This window comes from Tamandua tetradactyla, chromosome 6, assembly GCF_023851605.1.
Source record: "Tamandua tetradactyla isolate mTamTet1 chromosome 6, mTamTet1.pri, whole genome shotgun sequence".
NCBI classification, from domain to species: domain Eukaryota; kingdom Metazoa; phylum Chordata; class Mammalia; order Pilosa; family Myrmecophagidae; genus Tamandua; species Tamandua tetradactyla.
In genome coordinates this window covers 45,125,995-45,143,170 of record NC_135332.1, presented here as the reverse complement: position 1 = coordinate 45,143,170, position 17,176 = coordinate 45,125,995, and the positions used below count along the sequence as shown (strand labels likewise).

The window sequence follows — 17,176 nt, the reverse complement described above, 5'->3', positions numbered from 1 at the left end:
TCTCATCTGTGAAATAGGAGTAACAAGTGGTATCTATCTCCTAGGAGTGTGGAGAAGTTTGTGAGTTAATGTGTGAAGAGTGCTTAGTAAGAGCTTGCCTGCATTCTTGCCTGGTCCCTAATCTGCTCTTGCTAGCAAATGCCAGGGCATTTCTTCAGCTATTATTTTTAGCAATCACCTATCTTTAGGATCAATAATATAATAAGCAGAGAACAGAACAAGGGATGCATCCAAAGTGAACAAGTGACAGTCACATAATGCACATGGTAGAAGGAATTCTGAAGCAGGCTGGTAAGGCAACAATAGTCAACAAATAACAGGCATCATGAGGGCAGGGATTATTGTCTACTTACTTACTTACTACTGTGTCCTTAGCACCTAGAACAGTGCCTGTTCAACAGTTGGTGCTTAATAATTGTTACTGAATGAATGAATGAATGAATGAATGCTTTCTGAGTAGCTATGCCAAGAAATTAATCTTATCATTTGGGGAACTGTTCTTTGCATTTCCAAATTTGCTCACGCAGCTCTTGGTTTTTTTCTCTCTAGCAGATATCAGTCTCAGGAGGAGGTTTGCCCCCTGTCAGCACCTTGACGAATATCCACAGCCTGTCCCACCACAATCCCCAACAATCTCAAAACCTCATCATGACCCCCCTCTCTGGAGTCATGGCCATCGCACAAAGTAAGCTATATTCTTGGTCAGAAAACTTGAGGACAGGGAGAGGAACAAGAAGTGGGTCAATGTGATAAAAAAAAAAAGACTATAGAACTTCAAACTCAAACACAATTTGTAGATTTGATTTCTTTTTTTTAAGTTTCTGATCTCTTGCCTCAAGAATATTTGGATTGTTTGACCTAAAGCAAGAGAAAACAATGAAATGGATTTGAATCCTAGTTGTAGCTTACCACCTGTGCGTCCTTGATCAAATCATTTTGGATTCAGTTTCCTCATCTGTAAAATGGGTGGGCAAGGTGATCACATGACTATCTACACACATGCTTGCAAAGCGATAAAGCATGGATATGTATAATATTGTAGCTTATACTTCTGACTAGTGTTCATCTCTATCCCTAAGTATGTGGCAGCTTTTCCAGGAGGTTGTGCTGCTGATTCTTTGTGTTGCTGAAATGCAGTAAGATATGATGGGCTTCCTGCTAAATGGAGAATATTGCATGGTCTTAAGGAAGACCTCCTTAGTCAGTAATGAAAGTACTTTGAGAGGGAACCTGGAGGTCACATGGGAATCAATCCATCTTTGCATCTCTGAGCCTTGAGAGCTTCAAGGAGAAATATATTGTGGACATACATGCCTTAAGGCAGGCAGATGGGTCAGGTCCTTCCAGCTCTAGAAGACATTCTGCAGTGAGCCTGTGCCTTGTCACAGATGGGCCATTGTGGGGCATGGGGAGGGTAAAGTGGGTTGTGGTTGTAGATGCCTCTCAAGGAGTTATAATGTTGATGAGTATTCATCATATTTTCAGCTTCATCGTGACAGATCATTATTTCTCGAAATGGTTTTGTGACCCTTAGAGTCTCAGGAGAAGTTTAACTGTAGAGCATTGACTGCTTCTTTCTTTCAACCCTGTAATGAATGCCCTGTTGCCCTCTTGTTCTCCTTTGTGCCCATGTTGACAACCTCTTTGTCTTGTTTCTACCTTTTTCTTTCCTTCCCCTTTCCTTCCCTCCCATCTCCCTAAATCAGCTGTAGCCAAGGTAGGAATTCTGATCACTTCTGAAGAGGATGATTTATATGCCCATTGAGGATAAAACAGGGCTTGCCCCAAAGGAGGCACTCAGTACAAACTGACTGAATGGATCTGCGTGGCTCTATCCTTAGCTGCTCAGAAATTGTCACACACTCTGCATTTACTTTTTGCAGAGGGAAAATGGGTGTGGAGAAGGCTTTGGTGGACTCACAAAATAAAATGTTATTTTAGATTTACTGCTTTTTCACTGGACTCTTTCCAATAATGTGATACCCATGCTAATACCAGGGTTTAGAGTAAGACTTTTTAATACCAGGGTAGTAAAGTAAGACTTTTAATCCAATATTCTATAAGGAAACCAGCTTGCTTGCCTGATTGAATAAAAAGACCTATTGATAAAAAGGCCTATGGAGAAGATATCCCACTTCTTTATCTTTATAACCAAAATGATACAAAAACTGTCCCACTCTCTTCCCATTGCAAGTCCTGGCCAACATACACAGTTATTTGTTTTCAGGCACTACCTGAGCTAAAATTTTTCCTGGAGCTAGTCCATCTTTTTCAATTTTGTCTCTTCTAATTTCCTTCACCCATACTTTTCTGCCTTCTTACAATGTAGATAGGAGACAACCTCAGAGTATACATTGAACTTGGAAGGATGTATGTGCATGTATTGTGTGTGTGTGTGTGTGTGTGTGTGTGTGTGTGTATTTTGGGGTGAAGGAACATGAAGAAAGGTGAAGATCACCAGAAGATTTTGCCAAAACCTGCTGGTCCCACTCTATGAAGTGGCGGGATGAAGATTTGGTTGCAAGCATCTGCATGTACCCAGTTCATGCTTTGCCAGGTATCTGGGCCCTCAGAACTTCAGAGGCCCACTGAGAATATGATAGCAAATGATCTGGCAGAGCCAATTTTCCATTCTCCACTCATCTACTGGATGGGTTACTTACTTCTTCATGGCCCACTTATTAATCAGGAACAGATTAAAAGGCCTAGCAAACAGATTAAAAAGACGAAGATCCACACGCTCTGGGTGTTAGAATGATAACAGTGGTTACAGACTGTGTTGAAAATAAGCTTCCTGGGCCTTACCTCTAAGGGTTCTGGCTCATTAAGTCTTGGGTGTGCCCAGGAACGTTCTCTTTCTTAAAGAGCTCCCCCAGGTGGCTCTGAGACATAGGCAGGATTCAGAACTGTACCCTAAAATGTCATCCATTCTAGACAAGGATAATTTGCTTTTCTGGGCAGAGATTAATCAAAAAGAGCAGTGGTAGTGGGCTCCTGGGAAAACAAGAAATCCAGGGGTCTTCCTGGGGGACTGAGACCCTAAGGAGGAAGAAAGAAAGAGAAATAGTATATCCAGGTATCAGGTGAGACCCTGGCTTGGGAAGAAGCCCTGGGAAATTGGAGATAGTGCTTTCTAAGGATGATCAGAGAGTCCGCCCAGGAGAACCAGGAGGGGGTTATTCCCCCTTCACTTCTGCTCAAATGTCTCACCTTTTAGGTTTCTGATAACCATATCAGCTAAAACTCTGAGTAGGCTTGTTGAGGGCTCTGTGCTATCTCCCTTGAGGACTTCCCAGGAATCTGTTTATGAAGCCCTTTTCCTTTTCAGTGAAGACTCTCTAGGTGTTCCTTCCTCATTTACCTAAAATATACCTTTTTTCTTCATTTCCTTTCTACTCCTTTCTTTCTCCTGCCTCCCAAAAAGCAAAGTCAAAGGAGCATTGGCTCCAGGAATGAGGTTGGAGTGTCTTCCCTCCTCATCCTCTTGAGCCCACTCCCTGCTGCCTCATCTGTCTTCCCCAAAGCCCCGCCCAGGGAGCAGAGAGAGGATGGGTACCAAGGGACCCAATTCCTGCAGTGCTGGCCCTGGTTCTGCAGAGGCCTCAGGATACAGACGGTGCACCCAGAACAGCAAGATGACAACACCCACTGAAACTGACAAGGGCCAATCTTTAACTTACTACTTTCTCTTTCTAATACTTGGTCCTTTTGATGCCACATGCCTTGTGCTACCAGATAAGAGTTTGCCTTTTTCATCAGTAGAAAGATTAGCCGAGTGCCAGTGTATTCCTCCCTCTCTGCTACAGTCAAAAGAGTAAGCACCTGGCCTCAGGGTCTTTGCACAGTCCACTAAATGGACTGTAGAGGTTGTTTTGCTTTTAATCAAAATGTGGGTCTCTGCACACCTTGCCTTGCACTGGACAGACAGAGATCTGGGCAGCAATTCTCGCCTTAGGAGGGATACCTTGAGCTCTGCCTTGAGAGTGCTAGGACAAGTCTCTCCCATTAAGTTAGGAATGGACTGGGCAAGTAAAGCCAGCTTTGCCAGGGCTTTGGTAACCTCAAGGAAGCAAAGTTTGGTAGGTTGCAGCATGACTTTGGGAGACTCTCAGACCTCTTTTAGGTCTGTTTAAAGCCTGACTCCATCTACGATTCACTGTGGGATTCCAGCAAGCCACTTAATCTCCCCAGGCCTCAGTTTCCTTGTCTATAAAGTGGGTCTATAATATTGTTTCCCATGAACACTCCTATGGAACAGGCTCAGCCCAGTGCCTGGCCCAAAACAGGGGCTCTCGATCGATAACAGTTCCGCCCTTTTTTCTTCTCCTTATCCTCGATTAACCTCTGATCTTTCCCTCTTGCTCCCGCAGGCCTCAACACCTCCCAAGCACAGAGCGTCCCTGTCATCAACAGTGTGGCCGGCAGCCTGGCAGCCCTGCAGCCTGTCCAGTTCTCCCAGCAGCTGCACAGCCCTCACCAGCAGTCCCTCATGCAGCAGAGCCCAGGCAGCCACATGGCCCAGCAGCCCTTCATGGCCGCAGTGACTCAGCTGCAGAACTCACACAGTAAGGACACATGCATATTGGGAGTCGGGGTTGGGAGCACAAAGGGCCCTCTGCATCTGCCTGACCACTTCCCATCTGGGTCTGAAATGCTTTTGGTGACTTTTCCCTGTTACCAGTCAAGACAGTTTCTCAAGCATAACTCAGATGAGTGTCTATGCCTTTTCTAGTCCCCTTCTTTACCTCCAAGATTCCCAAGGTGGAAGACAGTAAGCTTAGGCCTCCATGTAAAGGGGAGTTAGAGATAGAAACAGGATAGCATATGTGGGAACACATTTCCCATTCAGGCACCCATCAAGGGGCTCACCAATCAGCCACAGCATCTTTTCCCAGCAAGCCTCAACTCAGCCTAAGAATGCTTTCCAATCCAAAATTCTATATAGCCATTACCAAATGGTCAGTGCTGACATGTAATTTGAAACCTGTTTGCCTTTCCTGAGTCCCTATGCTCTCCAACCAACACAGCCCAAATGTCTCTAATCAAGAACCCATGAGAATAGGTAGAAAACACCACCCATGCCACCTTACCCAAGGAGGATTAGAGTTCCTGCCTCCAGTCCCAGAGGACAGAGGCTGTTTTCCATGTCCAATTTCTATCCCTGCTTTCGGTCTATCTTTCAACCCTCTTATTTTCCACCCATCCTCAGGCCTTGTATCTCTGCCCCCTGTCCTGAGTCCCAGGTTCCCCATCCTTCAGCCAGGTCTGGCTAAGGGTCCTGGCCTCCAAGTTTGGAGATGCATCATGGAGAGGATGGCTTCCCTGCTTTAGGCACAGTCCCAAGCAAATATCCATGAAGTCTATGATATAAAGTGCTAGTCTTAAAGTCAAATCTAGGTTTATATCCAGGCTCTGATACTTACCAGCTTTATAGCTATTGGTAGGTTACTTAGCCATTCAGGACCTAATTTCTTCATCCGTATGAATATGATATATAGACAGAGACATACGAAGATGAAATAAAAATAGGTGTGAACTGTGCTTCAGAAGCATGACGAGTTATGGAAAAGCAGATGATTATCAAGGAATTCATAAGGTAGGGATGGAGAAGAGAATTGAGTTTCTCTCTGGCTGCCCTGGGCAGAGCTGTGGCTCTGAGGGAGAACAGCCAAATTCAACCCTTCCTTGTTCTAGGGTTCAGTCCTCACTCAGGCCTGCCAAGCTGGTTTCTGAGCACCATCTCACATTCCAATCACATTTTCGTGGCTTTTAAAAATCTGCCACAGCCTGTAGCAGAGTCTGGGACCACATGTGCGCCACTTCCTCCCAGAACCTAGCTAGATGCTCGCCCTTGCCCCCATCCCCTCTCCTGGGCAGGCTTCCTTGTTGGTCAGGCCTGAGCGGAGTGGTCAGAAAGTGGTCCTCAGTGGCCTGTGGGCTGCGGAGGCCCAGCAGGACTGTCTGGCCATGCGGAGATAGCCTGTGGGTTCCCAGGCCAGGAAATAGCCAGCCTCCCTGCACAGGAAGGGCAAGGCGAGGCAGCAGGCAGTGACCTTCACCCCCATTCCTTACTTGAAGGAACTCTTTGGTAGGCTCTGAGTCCTGAGAACAAGCTGGTCCCTCACTCACAGCCAAGTATCCATATGCTTTTGTGAGGTAAAGTGACCTTGAATTTACATGAATTATCTGAATAACTAACATGAGTCAAAAGGTTTCAGACTTGCAGGACAAGTACTGGAAAAACTAAAAAAATGAGTCTCGTGCTTCTGAAGTTTTATTAAATTTAGTCTCCTTTTGTCTATCATCCTTCACATTCCTGTGATGTCCTAAGACAGTGGTGTCATTTTAGTGCAAACTGGAACAGGCCAGAAATTACACAATTAATTATATTTGTATTGCATTGCAATTACTAATCAATCTATAACTGCTAGCATGAGACTGGGTAGCTGAGCCATGGAAGAATGGTAAGTGAGTGCTGGCTTGCTTCTTCATGTTTGTTAGCTCCTTAGAAACATTTCTGGCTTAAAATCTCAGATGGACCACATTTGCCCACAGATCACTTGTTTGATGCCAGACATCTAATATTTCATTGAAAGGCAGGGGAGCAGGAGTGATCCCAAGTGCTACTATGTATTAGGCACTAGGCAAGTCTATTTATTTAGTATAAAGGATGTTACATGTGGCTTCTTCTAATCTTACAACAGATCTCATTCCCATTTTACAGGTGAGGACATTGAGATTAGGTAACTTGATTAAGGAGCTCATTCCTTTTGCCACATCATACAGCCTTGCCAAAACATGCTCATAACCGTCACACAAACACACACACACACACACACACACACACCCCTTTTATCTGCCTGGAGAAACAGAGCTATGACATGGGACGGAGGGTCTGTAGTTGTGTAAGCACCTGTGTGACATCCACCTTGATTTTGTCTCCACTCTGTTTTGCCAGTGTACGCACACAAGCAGGAACCCCCCCAGTATTCCCATACCTCCCGGTTTCCATCTGCGATGGTGGTAACAGATACCAGCAGCATCAGTACACTCACCAACATGTCTTCCAGTAAACAGGTAAGGCCAGCAGGAAGGAACCTGGCAAATGGGACTATGACTAAGGCTATCGATGTGCAGAGGGTGTGGTAAGTGTGCACTTGGTCATAGTGTGGTCCTTCTGAGGCTCCCTGTAATCTGCTAACGAAATCACTGCACTGAGGTCACAGGTCAAACAAGATGGGCCACAGGCCAAGCTAAAGGGGATTTTTGCCCTCCTTTCTTTCCCAAGGAAAGCACTAAATAAAGATTGAAGTTTCGTAGGATTCAGATTTTGATAGGATTCCGTTTGACTGGATTACACAGAGCCTTTAGACATTGCAATTGAGTTTTTCCCTGGTGGGTTGATTAATGATCCATGGAAAAGTTATATACAAGAAAGACTCAGGAAGTCTGACCCTCCTTATGAACATTCATGATTTGCAAGAGGAATCCCTAAGGATCTTCCCTAATCAACCCCACTTGGTCAATGGAGAGAGTAGTGAGCCAGGGTCCTGCAATTGATTTCCCCAGTGGATGTGCTGTGCTGGACCCAAACATTGTAAGCTCCAGAGAATGATCAGATTCTGTCACCCTGTGGGGATGCCCCAGAAGACAGCCTGTCCTGTCCAGGGGGCTTGCATTGACTCGGTATTTTCATCAAGAAAGTTACGACCAACTTCCTGGTGCACCGAGAGTGGGGAGTCCAGAGGCTTAATCACTTTCAGTTGATGACTAATTCCCACCTCCACATAGAGGCAATGGGGATGTAAGGATGACCAATGGTGAGGTCCATCACTGCGGCTTGGACAGCTGTATTGCAATAGGACAGCGAGAGTTAGAAAACAGGACAAGGTATCTGAACCCTGATGATGATTCTAGAATAACACAATAGGACCTTTTAGTAGCTGAGGTCTGTGCAGTGTGGGAACTGTTTGGTCTTTATTGATTACTAGATAAACAGATGGCAGCCTTGAACTTCATGTCATAGGCTCTCAGCAAGGTTTGGCCTTGTTAATGTTCTTTTTTCCATCTGGGCCCTGCAAATCACATCTCATCCATTGCTGTGAGCTTCAGAGCAGGTCCTTTTGTGGGCTCAGAGTTCTCTCTTCCTCTTTTACCTCCATCTTCCCCCAAGTCCTATGGTGCAGTAGAGCAGGTGGTTCTGGTTCTGCTACTTGCTGGGTAACCTTGGCCTCCCTGACCCCTGTTTCTTCATCTATAAAATGGAAGTGGTAACATCTCCTTGTTCTAAGGATTCGGTGAGGTTGCATAGATTAAGGGCTTGGCACATCTTGGACATTGAAACATATACATAGTCTGGGCAGCAGGCTCTGGAGTTGGTGGTAGAGGGAGAGATGTGTGGGACCTGCCTTGCCACTCTTCTCTCACTCAAGGGAAGATGAAAGGACAACCCCCATTGCCCTGCCCTTCGACTCCCGTGCAATTTCCCACTCTTTGTAGTGAGCAGGGAAAACATTTATCTGTGCTCACAAATCTCAATCAGGGGGGCAGCCAGGCGCAGCAGCCCTCCTTGGGAATACTTTCTCCTTTGAAAGGTTTATCAATCCATCTGCCACTTGGTCAGCTCTAGACGGGTATGTGATTAATTATTCCTGTCTTTCCCAAGTTGACTTTGATGCTTGCTTGTTGAAACAAGTCCTCTGAATTCAGGAAATGGTCTCTTAATCAAAATACTTCAAGATGCTCCCTGAGATGCTGCATTGGCCTCTAAGTGCCTTCTCCCCTCCCTAGACAGAGTGGTCAGCCAACCTTGAAGCTCCTTCTAGAACACCATGAAGTTTTCTCCATGTCCCTGGCCTTCTCAGGAGTCAGGCAATAGATTCATTTTTGAAATGATAATGATGATACTTAATAAGGATAAAAACCTTACAGTTTATACTTCTCATGTCCATTTCCTTATCATCTTTCTGTTTATTGCAAACTCCTAAGAAATACAAAGAAGTGAACTGAGGCTCAAAGATAGGGAGTGGCCAGCCCTAAGTCACACAGAATATAAATTCTGGAGCTGGACCAACAGACTTCTTTGACTCTAAATCCTGGACTATTTCCGCTAAGATACCTGTCTTTAAAATATCCAGGTATCTTAGTGTTCAGGGACAAAAGTAAAAATTGAGCCACATACTCTATCCCCCCCTCCCCATACTGTATTCTCATCAGGAAACCTTCTTCCGACGAACTGACGGAGAAGGGAGAAATGGGGAAAGCGGAATAAAGTAAAATGAGGGTAAAGGTGCAGTCTTCTGACAGCAGAATGGATCCAAGGTAGAAAGAATTTGTATGAACTTTGTTCTTAAGGCAAAGGGTGGGAACTGAGCTCCTGAACAGATCCAGGAGCAACTCTGCTTTTTACTGTTTTAAAGTATTATTTTCCACGAAGGGTTTTAAGACCGTTGCTGGGTGTCAGGGGTGTACAGGGTATGAGGAGAGAAGGATTCCTTAGTCAAATATATTGGGAGAACTGCTGGATCAAACGCGGTCTAACACCTTCGGGATGGGGTGCGTGCTGCTCGGAATCCCCTGAGTGCTAACGTGCTCATTGAAACTGGGCGCCTGGTACATGCGCATTGAACTGGGCGGTCTGGTACATGCGCATTGAACTGGGTGGTCTGGTGCATGCACATTGAACTGGGTGGTCTAGTGCGTAGTGGTGCTCGGGTGGAAGGGATACCCACTGGGAAATGCTATTTCAGAGGAATCGTAGGGTGGTAGGCAAAGCAGTCAGACCTGGCTAATCCCAGCTCCCCTGCTCCCCTGCTGTATGAACTTCAACAGTTAATTAAAACCCAGGTGATTCAGTATCCTCATCTGTAAACCAGGAAGACCCTAAAACCCCACCCCAACAGGATATTCAAAGAACTTGACAATGTGCCTGATGGATTCAAAGTGGCAGCTCCCTGTTCTTCTTTTCTGACTGTGGTCCTGCCAAAGATGGTTGTCTCCCACCTCCCCCCACTCCTTCACTCCTTCACTCAGTCCTTGGTCTGTCCATGGTCAAGAAGGTTCTGACAATAACATTTCTCAGGGTTAGAACCATCTTTCCAGCACATCCTGCTTCCAGGACCAGATCCCTGGTCTCCATTTCCCTGTGACACAGAGGTACTCTCTCACCACCCCCAGGAACAGGGCGGACGGTTCAGGGGCCTCTTGAAGGACCCAAACGCTTAGTGCTTGGCCAATTGTCTGAGCTGTATTAGATGTTCAGTAAATAGGAATGAATGAACGCATGAACGAACGCACAAATTAGCATTTTTTAAGTATCTCCCATTTCCATTTGCCAAGCAGCACTCTAAGGGATTTTCCAATTTACCTTCCTTGGCTAATCTTTCCATCCACCTTGTAAGGTAATATTTTTATGCCTGTTTTACAGAGGAGGAAACTAGATTTCCGAGATGGGGGGGTTCTGTCCAAGGTCACACAGCTGATCAATTCGGAAGCTCGGCTTCCTGACTTTGATCTTCCACTTCAAATTCTAAGCTCATTCCATTCAACAGCACTTACCTTCCAATAACCATTTTTAAGCACCCATAATAATAACTGAAGGTTAATGCAGGATTTGAACTTGATTCTGTCTATCCCAGTATTTCCTGTTGTCAGGACAGACATACCCCAGGGGCCTTGTGGATCAGGAGCCTCAGGCCGGGACTTTCTTGCTTAAATTCCTCTGCAGCACTCCTATCTGTCCTTTCCAGAGTATATGTTGGCAGTTTGCTAAGTGGGTCTGTGCCTGAACTCTTGAACACAACACCCTGCCAGTCTGGAAACACAGACCCAGCAAACACTGACCTCGGTTAGAACAAGTGTGGGCAGGCTGTGAGCTGACTGCTGTTTCCACAACTCTCCCCACTGCTGCTTCACTTCCTCCTTTATAGGGAGGTCACCAGAGAGCTCCCAGAGCAGCCGCTAGTCAACAGTGCTGACAAGAAGTGGGCAGCCTGGTTAAAAAACCGCTGCGGCTGCCTCCTCCCTCCCAGCCCTCCCCACGGGGCCACGGGACAGTGTGCCTGGTGGTGAGGAGCACTGGCTGTCGATGTAGGCAGACCCGGGCTCAAGATTTGACCATTTCCTACCTGTGTGACCTCAGAGAAGTGTCTTAGCCTTTCTGAGCCGCAGTTCCCTCTTTTATAAAACAGGGATAATGAGACCTTTCTCATGAGATTTTTGAAAAGGTTAAATGCATTAGAACTTGTAGAACATGAAAAAGCAGGGTCACATTCAGCTTCTCCTGCTGGCAGCCTGAGTGTCTGTAGAACTTTGGAAGATTTTTAAATGGTAAAGAGTATTTATTTTCCCCTTGTTGTCCCAATCAGAAGGTAGAAGGAAATGGTCTTATACGGTGGTTAGGAAAAAAACTTTGCCATTAGGAGATCTTAGACAAGTTACATATACCCTCTCTAGGCCTCAGTTTCCGCACCTGTAAAATTAAGAGCTACGATTACTCTAACATAAATTGATAATAATAGAAGTGAATTATCTATACTCACTGCCTCCATTCCCTCACCCTCTGTTCTCTCTTGAGACCACTCTAGGCTGGCTTTGTCCTCACCCCTCCACTGACCCTGCTCTTGTCAAGCTCGCTAACACCTCCATGTTGCTGAGTCCAGTGTTACTTTTCAAGTCTTTATGTTTGACACAGCTGATCAGTCCCATTTTGTTTCACTTGGATTTTAGGACACTGTACATTCCTGGTCCTCATTCCTGCCACACTGGCCACTCCCTTTCAGTCTTCTTAGTTCACCTCATCTTTTCAACTTGTGCGTGTTGGAGGGGCCCAGGGCTCATTCTTTGACCTCTTCTCTTCTGTGCTCGCTCTTGGGTGATCTTCAATCCCATGGCTTTGGATCAAGTATCCACACTGAGGGCTCCTAAAATTCTGTCTCCAGTACATACCTCTCCCCCGAGTGCCCATTCACAAGTCTGGTGCATCTGACATGGGCACATCCATGTCTAATGTATCTGATGAGCATCTCATGCTTAGAATAGGGACTCTTCATTTTACCCCAATTTCTCCCTACCCAAAAGGCTTCTTCATTGAGAAAATGGTACCAGCTGTTCAGGTGGGAAATTTGAGTACCCTTGATGCTTCTCTCAACACCCCACATTTTATCCATCAATAAATTCTGCTAGGGGTCCTTCAAAACACATCCCTAAATTGGCCACTTCTCCCTACCTCCATCAGTCTGTCCTTGTCCAGACCAACCTTATCTCTTACTGGTCTCTTGCTGTGGCCCCTAACTTTCTCCCACTTCCAGTCTTTATTATGCTCTGTTTGCCACACTGCAGCCAGAAGGAACTTTAAAAAGGAAAATCAATCATGTCACTCCCCTGTTGAAACCTTCCAGTAGCTTCTTGTAACCACCCAAATAAAATCCAGAGAACTATAAGGGCACTGTGTGATCTGACACTGCTGCATTTCCATTCTCACCTCCTCCTTCTTATCCCTCACTCATTCTGCTTCAGCCAGACCAGAACTGATCCCCACCTCAGAACTTTTTTGTTTGTGATGTCTGCTGCCTGGATTACTCTTAATTCTCATCTTCACCTCTTGCTTCTTCATTTCATTCAGCTCAAATGTCACCACCTCAAAGAGGCCTCCCCGGATCCCCCTCCCTAAATTATTCCATTTTCTCTCAAGTCACTCTAATCTCTTACCTGAAATTTTATTTTATATAATATTTTTCCTTTGTTTACTTATTTATTGTTCAAAACCCTCAGTAGGACGTATGTTCCATGAGAACCTAGACAGTGACTTTTTCAGAGCTGTGTCCTTAATGCCTAAAAAAGTGTTAAGCACATAGTAGGCACTCAAAAATTAGTTAAATAAATGGATGACAATTACACCCCTTAAAGAATGATGTGAGAATTGAATGCAATCTTGTGTGTGAAGGTGCGAGCTTGGAGCCTGGCGTGCAGTCGGACCTTGATAATTGTTAGCTATTACCATTGTGTAACGAATCCTCTTAGAATGAGGACATCTTTAGCAATCTGCACAGCTACCATGCCTTTCGATGGAGGCTTCTAGTCACTCAGAGATCCTGTGGGCAAAACTCTCATGGAGCTGGTGTGCTGGTCCTCCAGATCTGGGGGACTACAGTGCACCCCTTATCAGATGTTTGTGTTTAGACTCTGAAGGGGGCAAATAACTCTAGTTCCTTTGACAACATTTAGGGCTCTGCCACCATTTTATTATGTGAGCAAACATTTGATAGCTGGGAAGCCCATCCCTAATGACAGGTCATAGAATCTCACTGGCGTCTCCTTATCTGCCCTTCTTGTTTGCTCTTCTATTGAAACCTGCAAGGTCACAAGCCATTTTCTCTGTCCTCCACCTGAAATCTGAAAATTGGAAAAAGGCTGACAGTGGGAAGTAAAGAGACTTGAGGAGGGGGTGGGCAGAGGGAGGAAGAGGAGGCAAAGGGTATCAGAGGACTCTGGCCAAGACCTAAAGAATTTAAAAGAGTCAGAAACCTGTCTTCTCCCATGAATGCCCAGCTCAAACCCCCTCTCAGGGGAGGACTCCAGGAGCCTGATGCACTCTGGAGCATTGTCCAGTGGAGTAGTAATAATAATTACTATTATTATTTACTGATAATTAATTATCATTATAATTACTATTATTATGAGCATGTACTAGCTCATCAAATCCTCACAATAATCTTCAGGCTGTGGGTTCTCTCCTTTTCTCATTTTCTAGTAAAGAAACCAAGGCACAGCGAGTGTAAGTGGCTGAGAGCAAAAAGTCAGTAGAAGGCTCTTAACGTCAGAGCACAATAGAAAGGACACGTGCTTGGAGGTCACCCAGAACTGGATTGAATCTCTGACTCCAGACTCTCCTAGTTTTGAAACACTGGACAGTTCACTGACTCTCTTTGAGTCTTGTTTTCCTAATTTGGAGATAATGGTAACTTCATAGAGGGCCATGGTTAGGAATGCCGATTAATGAGATGATAGTGTAATAATAGGCCTTTAGTAGTGGTAGTTGCGTGTGGTATGTTTGTGTGTGTGTGCGCGCACGTGTATGTGTGTTTGTGAGTGTCCATGTATGGTATGTGTGTGTTTGAGAGGAAACCTGGAGTGAACCAGTCAACTGAGCCAAAAGGCAGAAACTTCCTTTAGATACCTGCCAAAGCAAAAGGGAAGGAGGAGACAGATGGAAACAAAAAGGGACTCCCCAGAAAGAAAAAGGAGAGTAATGATGTTACATGGCAGTTGAAGTAAATGAGGCCCAGGGCCCTGGAAAGGGAGGCTGCCCCCTGGGATGGGTCACGTGGCTCCTGTCAAAGGGCTTCTCCCACCTTTTTGGGGTCTCCCATACCTGGCCGACAGTCAAGTATGGCTTCAGAGGCCTGCAGAGCTTGGGTCCTTCCCCTAGTCCTCTGAGTATACTTCAGAACTGAGCATGTACTAGGTCCTCAGACCTCCACCCAAGCTCTTTACTGGTTTATTTGGGTTCTGGCTGCCTTGGAGAAGCCAGACTAATGGCCCATGTCCCTGCCAAATGCACACAGCTAAGCTCTTTTTCCTACTGTCTTTCAGTGTCCTCTCCAAGCCTGGTGATACCCACACATCACTTACTTTTTGCATAGCAACAAGGACACTATGTTCCACACCATCACCCTCCAGCAGCTGTCATGGAAAAGCCCAGTGACCTGACAGGCACCTGCCAGAGGTCCCTGCTCACCTGACATCCTGCTGATGCCTTGGACAATCCGCTCTCAGGAGGTCCGGCCCGAAGCCCAGCCTTCCCTCTATGCAGTATTGTCACGATGCCTCTCCCAAGATGTCAAGTATTCCTGTCTGTCCTAGAGATGGGAGGCAAGAAACCTGGGAAGAGGAAGAGAGAAAGCTTTAATCGTCTACATAATGCTCCTTCATCGAACAAACTGATGAGAAAACTTGAATCTGTTACTGAAGCGCGGAGAGGAGGATACGTGCTATTGAACTGAGCCAACCACACTGTAAATATTGGCGAACACCCTCCCCCCACCCCCACCCCCTAATGATCTTGAGATTTCTTTTAAAGAAGTAAATTTGTCCAATGGGTGTAAACTATAAACTGCTGTAATTAAGTGCAATTTCCCCTCTACTTCCTCTCCCCTCTGCCCTGTATATAATACCAAAGTGTCTATTAGTTTTCTTTGTAAAGGTCAGAGTTGAAATTTTGATGTGATTTGACCCCTTCCCCCATGGAGAAGTACCCTAAGTTGGAAGCTGAGTCTCTTGCCCCTCCCTTGGGCCTGGACACACAGCATGGCTGTATATTTTGGACTGATTGCCAGCTAACTCGAATCTGATATTAAGATACACCTCCAGATCCCTGGAGGGGCTTGAACATGGGATCAGAGTAATATCCTAGCTTCCTGTGTGGTTAGGGGTTCAGCTAGAGTACCCCCCAAAAAACCCAGGGTAGGAAAGCTGGCTGTTTATAGCAAAAGAAAAAGTTGCCCTTTCAGAAAGTCTCCCATTAAAACAATTTATTTTATCACTGCCCAGAGTCTCCCATTTCTGTCTCTAACACTTCTGCCACAGTTCCACCAAGAATCCCTGGCCTCTGGTCTCCTCGGTATTTTCCACTTACTCTGCTAGGGTCATAAAGCCTCAGGGTGGAAAGAAGCGTTGACTTTCATTTGCTGCCATATTCAGTGTGTTTCTGTTGGCTTAACTACTAATCCAGGTTGGGTAGATTTTATTCCCTTAGTCAGACTCCACAATTACCTTGGGATCCAACCAGAGCAGGAGCTAACACTCTTTTTCTCCAAAACTCATGGGAATAAAGCAAAAGGCCTGAGTTTTGCTCACTTGTGGTTACAGGAACAGCTAAAAAGCAGGGAGAGTTGAAACCCTGTGGGTAACTTTTCAACCTCATCTTAAGACTTTCCACCCACAACCCCTTCCTTCTGAAGTACTGTTTAGTCATTAAGAAAATGAGCTCTGGTGGATGTTGCCTCCTGTACAGGATTCCTACTCCAGTTAGAATCTGAGGGTCCAAAGGGTGAAAAGCAGAAGCCAAAGGCCTAGAGAATCCACCAGCAGGAGACTTTACCTTATAATTCAGTGTTACTGTTTGTTGCACAGCACAGAATCTGGGATTTTTCACTTCTTAACAGAACAGTTTCCTGGGGAATGTGTAAGCCAGAGAATCTTGCTGCCTAGGTCCTGAGCAACAGGTTTTGTCAAAATCCCAGTATGGTGAAAGATGTGATTCTCAGTGACCCAGACAGATTTACTGGATACCTACCATGCGCCAAGGGCAGGGGGCAATGGGTAGGGAAATACTGACCTCCGTTGGTTCCTGGCTCCCTAGGATAATGAAATTTGGACTGATGTGGCCAGGAGAAATCTTATGGTTGAGTTGAGAAGGACTGGAGACAACGCCAGTCACCATGTGTTGAGACAGGCCAAGATTTCCTTTCAATAGTGGAGACGTCTTGAAGAATTGTTTGACATGAAACTGAGTTCCAGGAAGAGGAAGGAATATAGGCCTCAAGCCCAAGTCTTTCTCTGGGCCCATTTTGTTTCTCAACAGTAAACAGCTGCTGGTAGATTTTAGATCTTGCATTGTTGCAATAACCCTGAGAACTGGATGGTCCTGGAGGTCATCTGGGCAGAGGTGTAATGGAGGGCAGGGAGGATGGGTGGGTCGGGAAGGACTAGAATCCGTCACTAAGGACATGTCTTGACCGAACCTTATTTGAACCGAGTGTGTAGAAAGGTGACCCTGGCAACTGAGAGCCCCCCTGGGAAGGTTTGCACCTCTCTGCTTTTAAATCTCTGCTTTTAACCTATCTCCACTGGTGGTAGGAGGGCCTAGTGGGCACATCAAGTGTGGGCCCAGGTTGGAATTACCCACTCTGCAGATTCGTTTGTAGCTAAAATATCCAGCACTTTATGGACCCACATTTTCCAGCGATTCTCTTTGCAACTTGAGCCCAGGCCAACAGACAGATGTTCCATTTATAACAAGATTGACATTATCTAGGGTGATGACTGGGGAAGGCAGACTCATTTTAACATTTTAACATAGGAAATGAAACCAGTAACAAAAACTGCCTTAAAAATGTATTTAACTTTTTCCATGCTAAACAGTTGTGGGGTATTCCCACCAAGACATAGATAATGG

The 17,176-nt window shown here is 45.6% G+C and overlaps 1 protein-coding gene across 4 annotated transcripts in view; it reads left to right on the top strand.

The window, feature by feature from the left end:
- HNF1B (HNF1 homeobox B) overlaps positions 1-16,539 on the top strand; it is a 52,344-nt gene extending 35,805 nt beyond the window's left edge. For 2 of the 4 annotated variants that reach the window (XM_077165114.1, XM_077165112.1), the window contains exons 6-9: positions 553-685; positions 4,371-4,565; positions 6,959-7,077; positions 14,593-16,539. In XM_077165114.1, the coding sequence (XP_077021229.1) occupies positions 553-685; positions 4,371-4,565; positions 6,959-7,077; positions 14,593-14,613 (468 nt within the window). In that variant the 3' untranslated portion in view covers positions 14,614-16,539. Of the gene's footprint in view, positions 1-549; positions 686-4,370; positions 4,566-6,958; positions 7,078-14,592 lie in introns of all 4 variants that reach the window. The other 2 variants (XM_077165113.1, XM_077165111.1) reach the window with 1 other exon arrangement.
- The last annotated feature ends 637 nt before the right edge of the window (positions 16,540-17,176 follow it).